Below are 21,630 nucleotides of genomic sequence, written 5' to 3' on the forward strand. Positions count from 1 at the left end.
CCCTTAGTCCTCCTAAGGTATTTCAATATGCTCTTAACCGCCATCCAATGGCTACTTCCCGGATTTTGTTGGTATCGACTTGTCATGCTCAAAGCACATGACACATCCGGTCTAGTGAATATCATGGCATACATGATGGATCCTATAGCCGATGCATATGGGATTCCATTCATTTTGTCTTGCTCATACTTTGAGTTTGGACATTGAGAAGCACTCAATATTGTTCCGCTTTGAATGGTACGAAACCTTTCTTAGAGTTGTCCATCTTGAACCTTTTCAAGATTTTGTCAATGTATGCACTTTGATTCAAACCTATCAACCGCCTTGATCTATCCCTATAGATCCTTATTCCCAAAATATAGGTGGCTTCACGAAGATCTTTGATGGAAAAACAACTCCCAAGCCAGGATTTTACACCTTCCATGGATGGAATGTCATTCCCAAACAAAAGTATGTCATCAATATACAATACTAGGAAAGTAATGATGATCCCACTAGCTTTCTTATACACACAAGCCTCATCAGCGTTCTTGATGAATCCAAATTTCTTGACTTCTTCATCAAAATGGTGATTCCAACTTCTAGATGCTTGTTTCAATCCATAGATTTATTTCTTTAACTTGCATACTTTATTAGGATGTTGTGGATCGACAAAACCTTCGGGCTGAACCATATAGACATCTTCTTCAAGATGTCCATTTAGAAAAGCGGTTTTGACATCCATTTGCCAAATCTCATAGTCATAATATGCGGCTATGGCAAATAATATCCAAATAGACTTTAGCATCGCCACGGGCGAGAAAGTTTCATCATAGTCAACCCCTTGAGTTTGAGTGATACCTTTTGCTACGAGTCTAGCTTTATAAGTATCCAAGTTTCCATGCATATCAGTTTTCTTCTTGAAAACCCACTTGCTTCCACCCAGTTTGGAATTAAGAGGTGGAGCAACCAAGTCCCATACTTGGTTGTCATGCATGGATTGCATCTCAGTGTTCATCGCTTCCAGCAATTTATCACAATCAGATTGCGACATTGCATCTCGGTATGTGGTGGGTTCATTCGAATCTACCACGTAGCATCCATCCATGAAAAATCCATATCTTTAAGGTGGGGTGCTAATTCTACCAGACTTGCGAACGCTTTGTGTGTTTCGATCAACCATTTGATCATCATCAACAACCTCTTGTCGATTGCTAGTGTCAACCAAACGTGTATCGGCTTGTGGTTCTCGATCCTCCTCGAGTTCCACAGTTCTATTAGCTCCTTCCCTAAGGAACTTTCTTTCCAAGAACACAACCTTTCGAGCAATAAACACTTTATGCTCGTTTGGATTGTAGAAATAATATCCCATCGAATCTCTGGGATATCCTACAAAAATACACAGAGTGGATCGGCATTCCAGTTTGTTTCGGTGTGGTTCTTAACATAAGCCTCACAACCCCATACCTTTAAATATGATAACGATCTAACCCTTCCATGCCATATTTCAAAAGGTGTCATTTCCACCTTCTTGGTTGGTGCCATATTTAGAATACGGGCTGCGGAGATCAATGCGAAGCCCCAAAATGATAGAGGTAATGTGCTTCTAGCCATCATGGATCAAACCATATCCAATAGAGTTCGATTTCTCCTTTCAGACACACCATTATGTTGTGGTGTTTTAGGTCGAGTAAGTTGTGAGACAATCCCACAACTCCTAAGATGTTCTAGAAACGCATCATTGAGGTACTCACCTCCTCTATCGGATCGTAGTACTTTGATTGTTTTGTTGAGTTGATTTTGTACTTCATTTTGGAAGACTTTGAACATTTCAAAGGCTTCATCTTTGTGTCTTAACAAGAACACATACCCATAGCGACTATAATCGTTGGTAAAGGTAATGAAGTATCTTTCACCATTCCTTGTCATTGTCTTAAAAGGACCACATACATCCAATTGTATGATACCTAATAAGTCTTTCGCCTTTTCATTAGTTCCATTAAAGGGCTCCTTGGTCATCTTTCCCAATAAACAAGATTCGCACTCATCAAATGAATCATCATTTGATTTCAAAAGACCATTCTTTTGAAGTGTATGAATGCGATCCTTGTTTATGTGACCAAGGCGACAGTGCCAAAGAAAAGTTTTACTCAAATCCAATTTTAGTCTTTTGGTGGTAGCTTGGTACAACGAGTTATCAATGGATGTATTATCATGAACCAATTCATAAATGCCATTAAACGGCATTGCTTTAAAATAAAAGACATCATTCATGAAAACATAAAACCCATTGTCTACAAATTTGAAATAAAAACCAAATTGTCTTAAAAGAGAAACGGAGATAATGTTCCTAGTCAAACTAGGAGCATACAAAATGTTTTCAAAACAACTTCCAAACCATTTGGAAGCTTCAAAACATAATCTCCTCGGGCTTGGACGTCAACCTTTGTTCCATTTCCCATGAAGAGACTTGTATCTCCTTTCTTGAAATGTTTATTTCTTTTGAACTCTTGCAATAAGTTGCAAATATGAGTTCCACATCCGGTATCCAATACCCATGTGTTAGAAGAAATAACATTTAGATCAATATGGATCATGAAAGTTGTACCCGAGGTTTGCCCCGCATCCCTCTTGTTTTTCAACTCTTTGAGATAGGTTGGAAAATCCCCTTTCCAATGTCCTATCTCACCACAACCAAAGCACGAGTCGTTTAAGCTAACCTTTAGCTTCTTTTCTTTTGGTTTGGGTGGTTCCGCTTTAGCTTTCCCTTTGACGTTACCCTTGACGTGTCCCTTACCTCTAGCAACCTTTGCTTTAGTTCCGGTTGACGCCTCTTCAACGATGGTATTTCTTCCATATGACATGCATGAAGTGCTTGAACCCTTTCAAAGCGTTCCACCCTAACTTGAATAGGAACATTTCCTTAAGTTGGGTGATCATGTCATATGCCCCATGATTTTCAAAACCCTTTTGAATCTCGGGAATCATAGTTCTCAACATGAGTCAAGAAACTTGCACCGAATCCTCGGTGTATTTTAACCAATCGTTATAGGCATCTAAATCGTCAATGTCTGGTTCATCGGGAATAGGATCGTCCAATATGTTGGACCTTTTTTTCTTGTTCGAGAACAATTCTCAAATTTCGATACCAATCCATAAAATTATTATGGTTAAGACGATCCCTATCAAGTATAGCTCTTAGTGATAGGTTATGCACGGGTGGGATAATTTCGTTAGGTGGATTGTAGTTTGCGGACATCTAGGCAATTAAACAAAGTTCACTTTTAGTATTTTCGATATCAATAAATTAATTTTAATCTTTAATACCCTTTATGTCTTTAAGACAATTAATGATTAAAATCTAGAACCCAACGTTACATTCACATAGTAGTTAGGTGACCTTTATCCTACTATTGAATTAACAAGGTAGTCAACGTTTGACGATTGCAACCCTTTGCAACTTCTAGTTTTATGGGATCGGTTAAAAATCTTATGTTTTGTTGACATGTTTAATCCCATCAACACCTTTGAACGCCATGTGTCGGTGACCCTATTGACATGGTTTCCAAATCAAGTCGTCCTACTTACACACACGTGTGAGTTTACACATACAAGTGGTTAGGTGACCCTCATCCCAAAAGTATTGTAAAACCACCTTAAGATCACAAGTTTTCTTAAGTCACTTGTAGACTTGATGTGGTTAGGTGACCCTTACCCCACATCAAGTCTACAAGTGACTTAAGTGTTGTATAAAAGGATGGTGTTTAACTTGTTTTTAAAAGGGATTTAAGTTTTCTAAATTCTAGATTGGAAAACTATGTACCTTGCATTTGCATGCATTCAAATGTATGGTACTTTATTTGAAAACCCATTTTCAAAGTTCCTTTTAATAAAAACCCATTTTATTGTGAAATCATTATCCTTTAATAGAACCAATTTTATTACTTAATGATTTCTAAGGAACCAAGTTTATGCAAGTTGTTGATATTAAGTTTGTTAATTATCCTATCCAAATAAGATAAAACAAAATATATAAATCAACCATGCAAGCATAAATAAACAACCACAAGTTCATAACCATAGCCACCTAATCTTGGCCACACTTGTTGATCGAAACAAGTGTGCCAAAAGGTCTCTCCTAAAGGACGAGAAATGACACAAGTCATGTGTCGGTGAACTCCCACTTGTTCCCGCATCCATATGCTTCAAGCATCCATCTTGTGTTGTGACCTTTCCAATTTATATGGGCTTCCAATTGGGCTCCAACTTCAGCTCCTTGCTTCATTGGGCCTCCACGTTTGGGCTTTGGCCTTTGGGCTAAAATCCCATCTTGGACTATAAGGTCCATTAAGGCCCAAAACTAAAACCGTAACCTTGTTGCATCTCCAATTACAAAAAATATATCCTAATACATTTATCTCTATATAAAGAAATACAACTAATCTACTTATTATAACAAACCAGTATGAATGAATAAATAGATTACAAACCCAAATAAAATAATATTACAACCAAATTGAATATTGAATAAACACACATCCAAACACAAGGTCATGGCTAGGTTATGAACATCCAAATGAACATCCTTATATGCAAGTATTACATGTCTAAAATGGTTCCTCTTATGAACCTCAAACTTTCGGCCAAGGATTGTTAGTGCACGGTTTGTGACTGGTGATTTGCCGTTAAAGTATTCAAGGATAAAGTATTCGATAGCTACGGAAAAGGGGGAGTCTGTTAGTGCACGGTTTTGGTGTCCGTAGCGATCGAATAAGTTATAGGCGGTTTAGTCTTTGTATTTAACGTATATTGTAAATAGCCTATAAATAGGGAGCTCGTGCTCATAATTTATAGGCTATTTACAATATACATTAAATACAAAGACTAAACCGCCTATAACTTATTTAATCGCTACGGATACCAAAACCGTGCACTAACAGACTCCCCCTTTTCCGTAGCTATCGAATACTTTATCCTTGAATACTTTAACGGCAAATCACCAGTCACAAACCATGCAGTAACAATCCTTGGCCGAAAGTATCCGTAGTTTTGGGTTTTGTCCAAACAAAACAACCAATCATCCAAATGACTTATTTCTTCAAGATTATAACAAGCATGTAAAGTATAACCTTGAAGAACCAAGGGGTAACCAAAAGCCCCAAAATTTCGGCGATATGGTGAACCACACCATAAAACCCGAAAATTTTTTAGATCTATTGATGCATGTACCTGTATAAGCGGCTCTTGATGCCATTGTTGGGTTTTAACAAGATTATCAAAGCCATCTAAACCCGTTCATATGAAAAACGCAGCGGATTAAAAGTTTAAATCTTGTTATATTGATTGATATAAAACCCGTTTTATATGTAAACCCAAGCCCCGGATCCATATACGAATTACATGCATACGAAACCTATCAACCATAGGGGGTTTATGTACTACAACCTTTCAAGAGGCAAGAATATGAAGGAGATGACGGTTTGAATGGCTAGCCTTCAATGGAGAAGAGCCTCAAGCTTGTATACCTTCCAAGCCTTCAACAAACACCCTTGCTTGCTAGGATTTAATGACTCTTTCACTTGAAAGATAAAACCCTCTTGTGTTCTTCTTCCTTGAACCGATTTTTGGAGAGAAGAGAGAGAAGAGAGAGTGAGTACAATATTGCATGTAATGTGGTTGGTTGTGTTGTGTTGTGTCCCAATAGTTATTAATAAGAGAAAAGTATATTTAAACAAAAGGGTGGGAATTTTCCACCTAATATGCCGGTCCTACCAGAATATATATTTTCTCTTTCTTCCTGGCAGCAGACTAATACCACATGTAATAGTCTCAAGACTAATATTCCATATAGCAGTCGCAGGACTAATACTCCATGTATTAGTCATAGGTCTATTGAAACTTTGTGACATTTAACACTTTTAACATGCCATAAGTTTCATGCAACATACCACAACCATTATCATATATATATCATTTAACCAACTTAAATAATATCATAAGATAATCTCTCTAAATAAATTATCCATATAATTTATCGATTCCTCAAGTGCATATATTTAGAAACCCATTTTCTAAATATCGTAAGTGCTAAAATTTATTTGTTAGATCATATCTACAATAAATATTATGGTGTTTTTCTAGCTTGTTATTGGGTATGACCCGACTTGGATCATAACGTACTAGCCACATCAACTCTAATATGTGTTTTGGGCAGACCGATTCCTACAATAATAAATATCGTGGTGTTTGTCTAGCTTGTTATTGGGTATGACCTGAATTGGATCATAACGTAGTAGCCACAGAAACTTAAATATGTGTCTTGGGCAGATCGATTCCAACAATCTCCCACTTGCACAAGATACATAGAAGATTGATGCAAGTAGCAAATACCGCCTAACAATGGTTTACTACCCCTAATACGCATGACAAAGTGTCGTTCAATAATATCATACCCTTCAAGTCCCTTACTTGAAAATGATTTAGGTGAAACTATCATTTATCCTTTTTACCACAAATGACATGTTAAATCTAGAGACACACAGTGATCATTCTCTGTTGATTTAATTTATCAGGCCTTAGAGATTTAACTCTCAACGAATAAGAGTGACAAATCCCCTATTGACTACAAACGTCTCTCATTATCACCTCGTACCATAATTGAGCTTAGCCTTATGTATTGACATATTTTAGAGCAGCGAAGAACTAAGTTAAAGTATAATATTCGGTGAATATCAAGACCCAGTATGTATCTCAGGTCGTAAGATACTATGATGTTTGCCTTTACTCAAAATTACTTATGACCACAAATCACAAGGATTCCATGCAATAATATTTGAGGGCGGGTCAGTCCAATATTTATCCCATATATATCTATGAACCTTGGCAGCAAACCCTTGCTATATTCATACCTTATGAATATCTACAAATCCAAGTTCATAACAGTCTTACCTTCATATTTGTTCCCACAAATATGATCGACTACGGACATTTAGAATAATTAACTTATTCATGGATTTAAACATGCTAAAATAGAACATAACTCAAAAGTCATAATCATAAACCATAATCATGTGATTGAGTCAAAATAACAATTGTTCCGATATCATAATACAAAATTTGATCAAATCCAATCACTAGAATATCGAAGTCCTAAGCCACAAGTATGACCTTCATGCTTTGGCCTTTCTAGGAGCTTCGTGAGTGGATCCGCAATGTTTTGATCAGTGTGAACTTTGTGATTCAGTGGTGGACAAGGCTACCACACCTTGTTTTGCGCTCTTCCAAGAGACAGCCCCACCATTTAAAACGAAAACGTATCTTGATTGTGATCGATAATCATCTCGATCAGTTTTGAAGCTAGCATCAGTGTAACCCTTTAAAACGAGTTCCTCCTCACCAGAGCCATAAATTAGAAACATATCCTTAGTCCTCCTAAGGTATTTCAATATGCTCTTAACCGCCATCCAATGGCTACTTCCCGGATTTTGTTTGTATCTACTTGTCATGCTCAAAGCACATGACACATCTGGTCTAGTGCATATCATAGCATACATGATGGATCCTATAGCAGATGAATACGTGATTCCATTCATTTTGTCTTGTTCATCCTTTGAGCTTGGACATTGTGATGCACTCAATATTATTCCTCTTTGAATAGGTACCGAACCTTTTTAGAGTTGTCCATCTTGAACCTTTTCAAGATTTTGTTAATGTATGCACTTTGATTTAAACCTATCAACCACCTTGATCTATCCCTATAGATCCTTATTCCCAGAATATAGGAGGCTTCACCAAGATCTTTGATTGAGAAACAACTTCCAAGCCATGCTTTTACACCTTCCATGGTTGGAATGTCATTTCCAAAAAGTAGTATGTCATCGACATATAAATACCAAAATGGTAATGATGCTCCCGCTAGCTTTCTTATACAAACAAGCTTCATCAGCGTTTTTGATGAATCCAAAAAGCTTAACTTCATTATCAAAATGGTGATTCCAACTTCTAGATGCTTGTTTTAATCCATAGATTGACTTATTTAACTTGCATACTTTATTAGGATGTTGTGGTTCGACAAAACCTTCAGGCTGAACCATATAGAAATCTTCCTCAAGGTGTCCATTAAGTAAAGCAGTTTTGACATCCATTTGCTAAATCTCATAGTCATAATATACGGCTATGGCAAACAATATCCTAATAGAATTTAGCATCGCCACCGGCGAGAAAGTTTCATTATAATCAACCCCTTGAGTTTGAGTGAAACCTTTCGCTATAAGTCTTTATAAGTATCCAAGTTTCCATGCATATCAGTTTTCTTCTTGAAAACCCACTTACTTCCAACCAACTTGGAATCAAAAAAGGTGAAAGAACCATGTCCCATACTTGATTATCATGCATGGATTGCATCTCAATGTTCATAGCTTCAAGCCATTTATCACAATCATATTGTGACATTGCATCATGGTATGTGGTGGGTTCATCCAAATCTACCACATAACATCCATCAACGAAAAATCCATATCTTTCGGGTGGAGTGCTAATTCTAACAGATTTGCGAACGTTTTGTGTGTCTTGATCAACCATTTCATAATTCTCAACAACCTCTGTTGATTGCTAGTATCAACCAAACGTGTATCGGCTTGTGGTTGTCGGTCCTTCTCGAGTTCCACAGTTCTACTAGTTCCTTCCATAAGGAATTAGTTTCCAAGAACTCAGCCTTTCGAGCAATAAACACCTTTTGCTCTTTTGGATTGTAGAAATAATATCCCATAGAATCTTTGGGATATCCTACAAAGATACACTTAGTGGATTGACTTTCAAGTTTGTTTTGGGTGTTGTGCATAACATAAGCCTCACAACCCCATACCTTTAAATTTGATAATGATGGAACACTTCCATGCCATATTTCAAAAGGTGTCCAATACACTTTATTAGTTGGTGCCATATTTAGAATACGGGCTGCGGAGATCAATGCGAAACCCCAAATGATAGAGGCAATGTGCTTCTAGCCATCTAGATCGAACCATGTCCAATAGAGTTTGATTCCTCCTTTCGGACACACGATTATGTTGCGGTGTTCCAGGTGGAGGAAGTTGTGAGACAATCCCATAACTCCTAAGATGATCTAGAAACGCATAATGAGGTATTCACCTCCTCTATTGGAACAATGTACTTTAATTGTTTTATTGAGTTCATGTTGTACTTCATTTTGGAAGACTTTGAACATATCAAAGGCTTCATCAGGTGTCTTAACAAGAACACATACCCATAATGACTATAATCGTCGGTAAAGGTAATGAAGTATCTTACACCATTCCTTTTCATTGTCTTAAAAGAACCACATACATCCGAATGTATGATACACTAGTACAAAATCGGGCTTCAGTGACACACAAAAATCATCACCGTAGGTAGTTAGTGACGATTTTTTTCGCTAAATATGTCACCAAATGTCGCGCCATTGTAAATGATTTTTGGTGACACACTAAAAATCGTCACTGTAGCATATAAAAATAAGTCACCGTAGAGTAGAGGTGTCACTATAGACCAGTGATTTTTTTTCCATTTTTATCAAATAACATGAATATAAACCATTTTCAGTGACACATGTTTTATTGGTTAATGGCAATATATCAACAATTGCTCACATGCAATATTTTTTTGATGTGACGTTTTGCTTGAAATTTGTCATATTACACTATGTTCAGTGCGACTATTGGTTGGTATTTAATCACAACTAGAAACCAACTTGTTAATCTAAGTGGTGACTATTCCATACCTTTTTGTGACATAACACCAATGAAAATGTGACCTAAAACGTTTAATAAAAACTAGTCTTATTTTAAGTGTCACTGTTGTGTATCCTTTAGTCACACTAACTTTGAAAATTTCTTGTTACATTTCTGTTTAGTGACATATGTTACCTAGTTACATGACTCTAACACACTTGTTGTCACACTATTATTAAATAAATGTGAGTATTTTTTGTATTTTAGTGACAAATAATGTTGAACAGTGTGACTATATGTAGTTAGTTATCACACAATTTTTAATCTACGTTGTGACTATTCCATACCTTTTCGTGACATAACACCAATGAAAATGAAACCTAAAATATTTAATAAAAACTAGTCTTATTTTAAGTGTCACTGTTGTGTATCCTTTAGTCACACTAACTTTGAAAATTTCTTGTTCCATTTCCATTTAGTGGGACATATATTACCTAGTTACATGACCCTAAAACACTTGTTGTCACACTATTATTAAATAAATGTGAGTATTTTTGTATTTTAGTGAAAAATAATGTTGAACAGTGTGACTATATGTAGTTAGTTATCACACAATTTTTAATTTAAGTTGTGACTATTCCATACCTTTTCGTGACATAACACCAATGAAAATGTGACCAAAAACGTTTAATAAAAACTAGTCTTATTTTAAGTGTCACTGTTGTGTACCCTTTAGTCACACTAACTTTGAAAATTTCTTGTTACATTTCCATTTAGTGACATATATTACCTAGTTACATGACCCTTACACACTTGTTGTCACACTAATATTAAAAAATGTGAGTATTTTTGTACTTTAGTGAAAAATAATGTTGGACAGTGTGACTATATGTAATTAGTTATCACACAAATAATGTTAATCTAAGTTATGACTATTCCATAGCTTCTAGTGACATCTCTTATTTTAAGTGTCACTGTTGGACATCCTTCAGTGACGCTATATTTGAATATTTTTTGTTACATTTACCTTTAGTGACATACATTACGTAATTACATGACCCTATAACATACTTGTAGTCACAGTCTTTTCTAAAGACTGTGACTGTTTATGGGATGTAGACACAAATATTTAGGTAGGCAGTGATTATATGTAGTTAGTTATCACACAATTGTTAACACACAATTACCAATATATACCTTTTAGTGACACTTGTACTGACACTATCTTTAATGAATGTGACCATATATATATGTTAGACACAAATTATTTAGTAAAATGTGACTATATATAGTTTATAATCACCCAAATCTAACCTTTTAGTGACATTTGGTAATTTAAAATGTTACCAAAAATGAGTTATAATCACATCAATTTGATTGCATTTCACATTTAGTGACAATTGAGAAATAAGCTTAATAATGGATAATATATAATTAATGAAACGATAAAAAAATATTAATAAAATAAATGAAATTCTTCTACATATACATAAATTTTTAAACGGGAGTTCTACCAATATGCATCATATCCTAATCTAAATCTAACTAGTTGAATTAATTAAGCCGGCTTAGTACTACTTTTGGTGATCTTTGATTTAAGATTATTCAACTGGACATATTCTACTGTTCCTTTTGTTTTAGGTGTTTTTTTGACCTTTGAATCTATCGGTTGATTCCGCAGTTGACCATCAACATATTTAGTTATTGTCCCGTGTGTAAAGTCGTTGACCTTTTGAATTTTAATTTGTTGATCATCCTGTTTCAATACCATTTAAAAAGGAAAAAAAAACACCTAAGTTGTTTGAAATAGTTTAATAATTTAAAAACCATTATAAAAAGTAATTACATAAAATCACATCAATAATGCAAAGATCCTTCAGCCAAGGAGCCAAACTGCCAACTGCCTCCCCGACTGTTCACGCACCGGGGGTTTCATGAGGTAAAAATCTTGCATCTTGTATCGATCAGTCAATCGACACTTTGTAGCAGTCTTCTTGGATTGGTACATTATGACATGTTTGTAGACCTTCGGACAAGTAAATCGTACAAGAAGCGACAATTTTTCTCCTGGTCACACTTGCTAGTCGACAGTTGATAGTCTATAATAATTTATGTCATTTGTCATAAGGAAAAAAAGAAAAAAAATACAAAGAAGAATTTGTAAAAGTACATATCCGTTCTCCTTTTGGTGTAGGAGTATTTAATGGCACAGGTGAGCTTTCCGCGTTATTTGTGACGGTTTGGGAAGATTCCTAAATAACAATTTATAATTCCCACAATTATTTAATGAGGATTGTAAATTATTGAAGTATTCAACAATAACTTACTTGATTGACTTTCTCATGTGTAGAATGTTTCCTTTTGAGTGTAGCTGGAGTGGCTCGGTCATTCTTACCGGACAAAGTGTAGTTTTTTTCAGTTGGCGTCCACCTGATTGACTTGGAGACTGATTTCCAGGACCTATCTCATTGCCCTGATCAAATACTCATATTTAAAGTACAATGTTATAATACAATTGAATTAATCAAAATAATATTAAAATAAAATAATAATTTACTAGAGTTATGTTAACCTTTGTGGACTGTTTTAGCTGAAGTATATCATCAATTTGATTCTATTGGGACCCACTTGAATAACTCGGAGACTACTTTTCATGAGCACAATGGATTAGCTATGGATTAATTGATTTATATTTATAAAAATATTTTAGACAGATTCACTTACTTGCTGTTGATTCAGTTTTGTCCCCACCTAAATCCCCTGAATAGTAAGGCTGGATAGTAACGCTCTCATGTCAGCTTGTTGTTTATCAAGGGCATTTTTCATCGACATAAGTTCTTCACCTTGTTTCTGTCTTTCTTGTCTCTCTTTTTCTTTTCCGTCTCTCTCAGACTAGACCATAAGTTGAAGCTCCTTTATTTGTTCTTTCGTCGATCCTCTAAGTCGTCGTGGACCGTGAAGATATATAGAAGACATTACTCTGGTTCCTACACCTATTATGCAGCCACGTTTTTCGTGGCCAAAGACCAGTGTCATGGCATCCTCACCTTGATCAACCCTTAACTCCCCAACATTGATTTTTTTTTTCATTTTCCAGCTACACAAAATAAAATGTAAAATCATTCAACTTTTAAAATAATATGTCAAATCAATCAACTCTAGCAAGACAGTATGAATAAATTAAAGACTGTCTCCCGAACTTACTAGTTGCTCTCCGAGCGTTTTAACCTCCTCATCTTCTATTTCACCATCTTTGTTTTGACGGGCTTTATACCACATTAGACACGGGGAGGGAGGTACATCTTTCTCAACTTCATTGTTTGCAAGCTTGTTATAATTTATAAGAAAAGTGCATTAGTATTAAATCACACAATCTTTTTTAAGTCCTAAGCATCTATTTAGGGAATGTTTAAAGAATAAAACATTTACCATTTTTTCTTCAAGAGTAGCATATCCACCTCTTCCCAACCGGTGGTTATAACGCGACTTCACACGAGCTTCCTTCCTTAAGATCGACGAATCCTTCATGAAAATTATATCTCACATATGTCAAATCTTAATCTCACATATTTTCAAATCTAGCTTAAATTTTATAATCATTTACCTTAAATTTGTCGGATTGTGTAAACTCGACAAAGCTGTCCCAGTGATCTTAGTTAAGAATTATTGTCCGAAACTGTCATGGAATTTTAGTTAACTTCTCTGGGTTGCCTAGGTTGGGGCCGTTTATACACCCTACTTCTAAAGCTTCTTAAGAGCAAACCGAGATGAGTCATTAAAACTTTTCTTTTGTCTTCGTCTACTTCGTAATAACGCTGAAATAACAATTACAATTAGAATGGGATATAATGTATGCAAACAAATAATTGATCTCCTAAGTTATTTACCGTAATCTCTTCCCACAACTTCTCCCTTAGTTCTTTGGATGCTACCCTCCATGTAAGAACACTGAAATTCACATTCTCACTGACCAGATCTCCTAAGAAACTCACGAATTCAGATCTGTACTTTCCAGTCAACCTGCCAAACGTATCAAACTTGACTTTATGTTTTTTCCCACCAGAATTTGTATAGGCACTTCACATATTTGCAGTCTGGTTAATCCCCTTTTCTTTTTATCTTTGACATCATTCACTATATGTTCGTTATCATAGGCATCTGAGGGACTTATATCAGAGTCACTCGAATCATCATGAGATTCTTCGTTATACAGGTCTTCCAATGCATCTTCCCTTCATATATTCGTTCCAATTCCATGGCCTACGACCCAAAGTAACATGCAAATGAGAGTTGTTGATTGCAAATAAACATATATACAAATCGTCACAGGCATTCATAGTATGTAGAACATATAAAAAATCATCACAAACCTTAGTAGAAGAAGATGAATTACTTGATGACAAATCTGCGTATTTCTAAAAATCGTCAATCGAGTTCTAGAAGGGAAACCGTCAACAGATGTGGAATGCATCATTATGACCATGTTTCCGTAACAATAGTAGTGTAATTTGTTCATGGCGGTAATGTGAAATTTTCAATTTTTGTTAATTTTCAATTAAACATTGATTAACGGCGCCATTTTAGAATCCTATTAATATTAAACAGTCATTATTAAGCTATATTTGTAAATTTGGGACGGAACGATTTTGAGAAATTTGAAATTTTATGGTTGACCAATCAGTTTTAGCTGTAATTAATTATCATTATCTTTTAATAATTTGTAAATGTTACTCTTACAAATACATAATGTAAATTTATATAATATTACTCTTATAAATTATGTCACTCTTATAAATACATTAATTATCATTATCTTTTTACAATTTGTATATGTTACCTTCATTATGTTACTCTTATAAATACATAATGTAAATTTACATAGCGAACTCCTACCGACACCAATATTATTTTATTACCGACCCCAATCTATTTTTATTACAGACCCCAATCTTTCTATTGTCATTTAGTTTTTAAGAATATTAGCTAACATTTTTTTTTAAATTTAAAATTTAAAAAAATTATAACAAAAATAGAAGTTCTTATAATTCTCTAATTAGGAGTTGGACTTAAGTATTTAACCAAATCTAATTCCAAAATAAATTGAACCATTAATTAAGAGCATGGCCTTTTAACCATTTAACTAACCCAAATCCAACCTCCAATTCTTTACAAAATAAGTCATTTGTTATCCGATTAGGGATTACAGATTCCAATGGGGTATAACAGAGTCCAGTTGGGGATAACAGTGTCCAATTGGGGATAAGAGAGTCCAATTGTGGGTAACATTGTCCAACTGGGGATAACAAAGTCCAATTGGGATATCATAGTCCGATTGGGGATAATAGAGTCTAATTGGGTATAACATAGTCCAAATGGGGATAATAGAGTCCAACTGGAATAGCATAGTCCAATTGGGATAACATAATCCTATTAGGGTTAAAAGTCTCCAATTGGGAATAATAGAGTCCAATTGGGTATAACATAGTCCAATTGAGATAACATAGTCCAGTTGGGATAACATAGTCCTATTAGGGATAATAGTGTCCAATAGGTGATAATAGAGTCCAATTGGGTATAACAAAGTCCAAATGGGGATAATAGAGTCCAACTGGGATAATATAGTCCTATTAGGGTTAAAAGTCGCCAATTGGGGATACTAGAGTCCAATTGGGTATAACATAGTCCAATTGGGATAACATAGTCCTAGTAGAGATAATAGTGTCCAATTGTGATAATAGAGTCCAATTGGGTATAACAAAGTCCACTTGGGTATAACAAAGTCCAATTGGGATAACATAGTCCGATTGGGGATAATAGTGTCCAATTGGGGATAATAGAGTCCAATTGGGAATAGCAACGTCCAATTGGAGATAATAGTATCCAATTGGGGATAACATAGTCCAATTGGATAACAGAGTCCAAACAAATGTTCGGTTTAAACGGGTTTTGGATTTAAAAGAGTTCGGTTTGGGATTATTATATGTTATCCCCATGACCCATTTCCACCCAAATCTAAACACAACTCACGTGGGTAATTCGACCTAATTGATAAACATATCACAACATAGGTTCGACCCATGACCCGTTTCCACCCAAATCTAAACACAACTCACGTGGGTAATTCGACCTAATTGATAAACATATCACAACGTAGGTTCGACCCATGACCCATGACCCGTTTCCACCAAAATCTAAACACAACTCACGTGGGTAATTCAACCTAATTGATAAACATATCACAACGTAGGTTCGACCCATGACCCCTTTCCACCCAAATCTAAACACAACTCACGTGGGTAATTCGACCTAATTGATAAACATATCACAACGTAGGTTCGACCTCTGTGAGAAATACAAAGTAAGGTATGTATTTAATTATGAGTAGAATAGGTATGTTGTTCGATTAATTGATAAGAATAATTACTTATTTGGTTTAATTATGTTTACAGTGGTGATTTCAAAGATGGACAAGTCTTGGATGGCAACGAAAAGAAACAAAAAGGTTTACATGGATGGAGTTCTAAGTTTTATAGATTATGCAATCACCAATTTAAAGAAATCGAGCAATAAGCAAATTAAAAAAAAAATATCGTGTCCATGTCAGACTTGTTTAAACCACATATCACTCAGTCTAGACGATGTGAAACATCACTTATTCAAACATGGCATAGATCAAAACTACACCATATGGTCTAAGCATGGAGTAAAGGATGAGCCCCAAATTAGTTATCCGGTTTTGGATGACAACTATGAAATGCACACAACCGATTTTACTTCGGATTTACCAACTGATGCTGCCCAAACAGTAAATATGGTTGAAGCTACAGAAGTAAACTTCACGGATGACCGTGATTATGCAAAGTTCGTAATTGAAGATGCTGAGAAGCCACTTTACAAAGGTTGTCCCGCCTTCACGGAGTTGTCTACGCTGGTAAAACTTTTCAACGTGAAGAGCAAGTATAGAGTTTCAGATAAATGTTGTACAGAATTCATTATTGTCTTTAAGAAGATGCTACAAGAAGGTAATGAAATGGCTAGTAGTACATATGAGGTTAAGAGAACATTCAAAGCAATGAGGTCAGGTTATAACAAAAATACACGCTTGCGTTAACGACTGCATTCTTTACAGGGGACTGTACGAAAAATATGAAGTATGTCCTACTTGTGGAAAATTAAGATGGAAGGAAGATGATATTAAAAAAGTAACATACAATAAAATTCCAGAAAAAGTATTGTGGTACTTTCCCATAATTCCGCGGATTATACGACTTTTTCAGTCACAGACGACTGCACGACATTTGAGATGGCACGCAGAAAGTAGAATAAAGGACGGTGTTTTACGTCACCCGGCGGATTCACCCGCATGGGCTGCTATAGATAACAGATATTAATTCATTAAATAAGATCCAAGAAGTTTGCGGCTAGGCATTGCAGCTGATGGGGTGGATGTTAATAGAGGAAATCGACACCACAGTGTCTGGCCAGTTTTAGCTGTCATTTACAACCTTCCACCATGGTTCTGTATGAAAAGGAAGTTCATCATGCTGTCTTTATTGATATCGGGGACACCGGGTAACGATATCGATGTATTTTTAGCACCGTTGATTGAAGATCTACAACAGCTATTCGATACGGGGGTAGAAACATACGATGCATATGCCCGAGAAAGGTTTACGCTACATGTTGTTGTCTCATGGACCATAAACGATTATCCCGCCCATGGTACACTTTGTGGTTGTCCATATAGTGGATTCTTTGGTTGTGTAGTTTGTGGTAAGGAAACAAACTTTGTTAGACTAAGAAGATCAAATAAGCAAAGCTATGGTGGCCACAGACGGTATCTACCTTATGACCACCCGTTCAGAAAGCAAAAGAAAGGATTCGATGGAACACAAGAGTTTCGAAATGAACCAATACCTAAGAACGGGGTAGAAATATATAACGAGATGCAATATTGTATAAAAATTTGGGGTAAGGGCCACAAGATCAATGCATCAGGCTTGCAACAAGCTTCGAATGGGAGAGGTGGGAACAAAAGAATCAAATACAACAGAAGAAGGCAGCAACGGTAAACCCTACTCGAAGAAATTTATATTTGGCATTGGAAACTTAGATATTGGCAGATTATTTCTGTCAACCGTTGTATAGATTTTATGCATATTGAAAAGAATGTGGCGGAGAGTCTGATCGGAACATTGTTAAACATTCCGGGAAAGACTATAGATGGATTGGAGGCTTGACTAGATCTAGATGACATGCACTTAAGGCCAGAGTTACAACCCAAGAGAGACAGCACGAACATTAGGCTTCCGCCTGCGAGTTACACATTAACGACAGAGGAAAAAGACAAGTTTTGCGACACGTTGTACAGGTTAAGGGTCCCACAAGGGTATTGTTCAAATTTTGCTACTTTGGTTATTCTAAAGGACAGGAAGCTAATAGGACTTAAATCACATTACTGTCACATGCTTATGCAAAAGTTTTTGCCCCCTTGCAATACGATCTATTATGCCACAACCCACAAGATATGCTATAATAAGGTATTTTCTTATTTTTATATTCATATCACTCCTTAATTTTTTGGTAAGCTGTAATAAAGCATGTGGTTACGTGACCGTATACTTTTTTATTTCGAGTTCTGTTTTTTTCAAATAAATTTGTAGCAAGGAGATCGAGGTCGAGGAGGTTGACAAATTGGAGGTAGATTTGTTTGTGACATTGTGCCTTCTTGAGAAATACCTCCCTAGATCGTTTTTTGATGTTATGATTCATTTAACCGTGCACATTGCTAGGGAAGTTAAGTTATGTGGTCCCGTATGCTTTCGGTGGATGTATCCATCTGAAAGGTGTATGAAGGTTATTAAGGGGCACGTGCGAAACAAAAATAAGCCAGAAAGATGCATTGTTGAACAGAATGTTGATGAGGAGACGATTGAGTTCTTGAGCGAATTCAAAAAAGAGTTGAACACTATTGGTATTCCTAATAGCTTGAGGAACTCGATTGAAAATAAGAATAGAGCAAGTAACAAAAATCAACGGTAAACCCTAATCGAAGAAATTTAATATTTGGCATTGGAAACTTAGAAATTGGCAGTTTAATTCTGTCAACCATTGTATAGATTTTATGCATATTGAAAAGAATGTGGCGGAGAGTCTGATCGGAACATTGTTAAACATTCCGAGAAAGACGAAAGATTCCAGCTTGACTAGATCTAGATGATATGCACTTAAGGCCAGAGTTACAACCCAATAGAGACGGCACGAACATTAGGCTTCCTCCTGCGAATTACACATTAACGACAGAGGAAAAAGACAAGTTTTGCGACACGTTGTACAAGTTAAGGGTCCCACAAGGGTATTGTTCAAATTTTGCTACTTTGGTTATTCTAAGGGACAGGAAGCTAATAAAACTTAAATCACATTACTGTCACATGCTTATGCAAAAGTTTTTGCCCCATTGCAATACGATCTATTATGCCACAACCCACAAGATATGCTATAATAAGGTATTTTCTTATTTTTATATTCATATCACTCCTTAATTTTTTGGTAAGCTGTAATAAAGCATGTGGTTACGTGACCGTATACTTTTTTATTTCGAGTTCTGTTTTTTTTTTCAAATCAATTTGTAGCAAGGAGATCGAGGTCGAGGAGGTTGACAAATTGGAGGTAGATTTGTTTGTGACATTGTGCCTTCTCGAGAAATACCTCCCTAGATCGTTTTTTGATGTTATGATTCATTTAACCGTGCACATTGCTAGGGAAGTTAAGTTATGTGGTCCCGTATGCTTTCGGTGGATGTATCCATCTGAAAGGTGTATGAAGGTTATTAAGGGGCACATACGAAACAAAAATAAGCCAGAAAGATGCATTGTTGAACAGAATGTTGCTGAGGAGACGATTGAGTTCTTGAGCGAATTCAAAAAAGAGTTGAATACTATTGGTATTCCTAATAGCTTGAGGAACTCGATTGAAAATAAGAATAGAGCAAGTAACAAAAATCAACGGTAAACCCTACTCGAAGAAATTTAATATTTGGCATTGGAAACTTAGATATTGGCAGTTTATTTCTGTCAACCATTGTATAGATTTTATGCATATTGAAAAGAATGTGGCGGAGAGTCTGATCGGAACATTGTTAAACATTCCGGGAAAGACGAAAGATGGATTGGAGGCTTGACTAGATCTAGATGATATGCACTTAAGGCCATAGTTACAACCCAAGAGAGACGGCATAAACATTAGGCTTCCTCATGCGAGTTACACATTAACGACAGAGGAAAAAGACAAGTTTTGCGACACGTTGTACAGGTTAAGGGTCCCACAAGGGTATTGTTCAAATTTTGCTACTTTGGTTATTCTAAAGGACAGGAAGCTAATAGGACTTAAATCACATTACTGTCACATGCTTATGCAAAAGTTTTTGCACCCTTGCAATACGATCTATTATGCCACAACCCACAAGATATGCTATAATAAGGTACTTTCTTATTTTTATATTCATATCACTCCTTAATTTTTTGGTAAGCTGTAATAAAGCATGTGGTTACGTGCGAAACAAAAATAAGCCTTGATTAGTTCAAGCTGTAATAAAGCTGTAATAATTTTTTGGTAAGCTGTAATTTTTTGGCACGTGCGAAACAAAAATAAGCCAGAAAGATGCATTGTTGAACAAAATGTTGCTGAGGAGACGATTGAGTTCTTGAGCGAAAAAGAGTTGAACACTATTGGTATTCCTAATAGCTTGAGGAACTCGATTGAAAATAAGAATAGAGCAAGTAATAAAAACGGAGTCCCACTATCAACGGGCAAATCAATGGACGACATTTCTTCAGATCTGTTCGTGAAAGCAAATTTTATATGCTCAAAATACATCCGAAATTGTTCCTTATATCGAGTAAGTATTATGTACATTGATTATATTATTTTAATTTCTACTACACGGTGTATAAAATTAATTCGTCAATATTTATTTACAGTCGGCACATGGCATTTATTGAACGACAACATCCTGACAAGAAAACAGCATGGCTAGAGAAAGAGCACAACTTAAATTTTGGTATGTGGTTACGATATGAGGTACGTACATATACTACATATTTAATAACGGCCTTACTAGTTAAATATTTATTATATGTGATCACCCTTGTAGTATATATGTATCAGGTTGAGAGAGAGTTAGCGGAATCGCGTGAAAGTATATCAGAGACCTTAAGGTGGATTTCATATGGACCAAATAGAAACGTATTGAGCTACGAAGTCTATGACATCAACGTACATTTCGTACAAAATCTCGAGAAGGTAAAGTTCACTAGAACAGTGGGGTTAGTGTAGTAGCAAATGACTTGCACATTTCTAGAGAAGTTAAAACCTACACCGAGACAAGCTATTATGGGGTTTTACAGGACATGTGGGTACATGATTAACATTTTAGAAAAATCCCGCTGTTCAAGTGTGATTGGGTTGACAATAAAAACGGGGTCAAGAAAGACGACCTTGGGTTCACATTGGTTGAACTAAGTAGATTAGGACACAAGAATGATCCTTTCATATTGGGCTCAGAAGCACGGCAAGTTTTTTATGTGACAGACCAGCTCGATAAAAAAATGTCAATAGTAATCAAGAATCCTCCAACAACTAATACGCATGCGTATGAAGATGAGGAGTTTAGTACGGTGATTAGTTATGAGAATGAAAATGTATTGCCCCTTGTAGACAAAAAAGATACGGGGAAGGAATCCCGAGATGATTATTACCGCAATGACGGTCGGGATTTAATTATATGTACTAAGGTATGCAATTTTTTCTTGATAATCTACTGATGCATTTGTTAAATCTGAAACGTTAAGTTGTCAACATGTACATTTGTACAAGTGTAGCTAACGCTTACATATGATTGTTTCAGGCACAAGTGGGCCCTTTTTGA

At 35.8% G+C, this 21,630-nt stretch overlaps 1 protein-coding gene across 1 annotated transcript; it reads left to right on the plus strand.

The window, feature by feature from the left end:
* Nucleotides 1-16,515: 16,515 nt before the first annotated feature.
* On the plus strand, nt 16,516-19,884 carry LOC143623057 (uncharacterized). Its single transcript, XM_077094050.1, has 5 exons — nt 16,516-16,786; nt 17,130-17,772; nt 18,368-18,742; nt 19,337-19,695; nt 19,793-19,884. Exons 1-5 carry the CDS (start codon nt 16,516-16,518, stop codon nt 19,882-19,884), a joined length of 1,740 nt encoding a protein of 579 aa, XP_076950165.1.
* Nucleotides 19,885-21,630: the final 1,746 nt, after the last annotated feature.

This window comes from Bidens hawaiensis, unplaced genomic scaffold, assembly GCF_021521415.1.
Source record: "Bidens hawaiensis isolate Kalapana, Puna unplaced genomic scaffold, B.hawaiensis_p1.1 tig00003270_1, whole genome shotgun sequence".
Classification (NCBI taxonomy): domain Eukaryota; kingdom Viridiplantae; phylum Streptophyta; class Magnoliopsida; order Asterales; family Asteraceae; genus Bidens; species Bidens hawaiensis.

Excerpts from the sequence above, each read along its gene's own strand:
- LOC143623057 (XM_077094050.1), top strand. The coding sequence starts at position 16,516 with ATGGTTGAAGCTACAGAAGTAAACTTCACGGATGACCGTGATTATGCA. Across the intron at positions 16,787-17,129 it reads ATTCAAAGCAATGAGGTCAG|GCATTGCAGCTGATGGGGTG; the intron begins GTTATAACAAAA and ends GTTTGCGGCTAG. Across the intron at positions 18,743-19,336 it reads GCAAGTAACAAAAATCAACG|CAAGGAGATCGAGGTCGAGG; the intron begins GTAAACCCTAAT and ends ATCAATTTGTAG.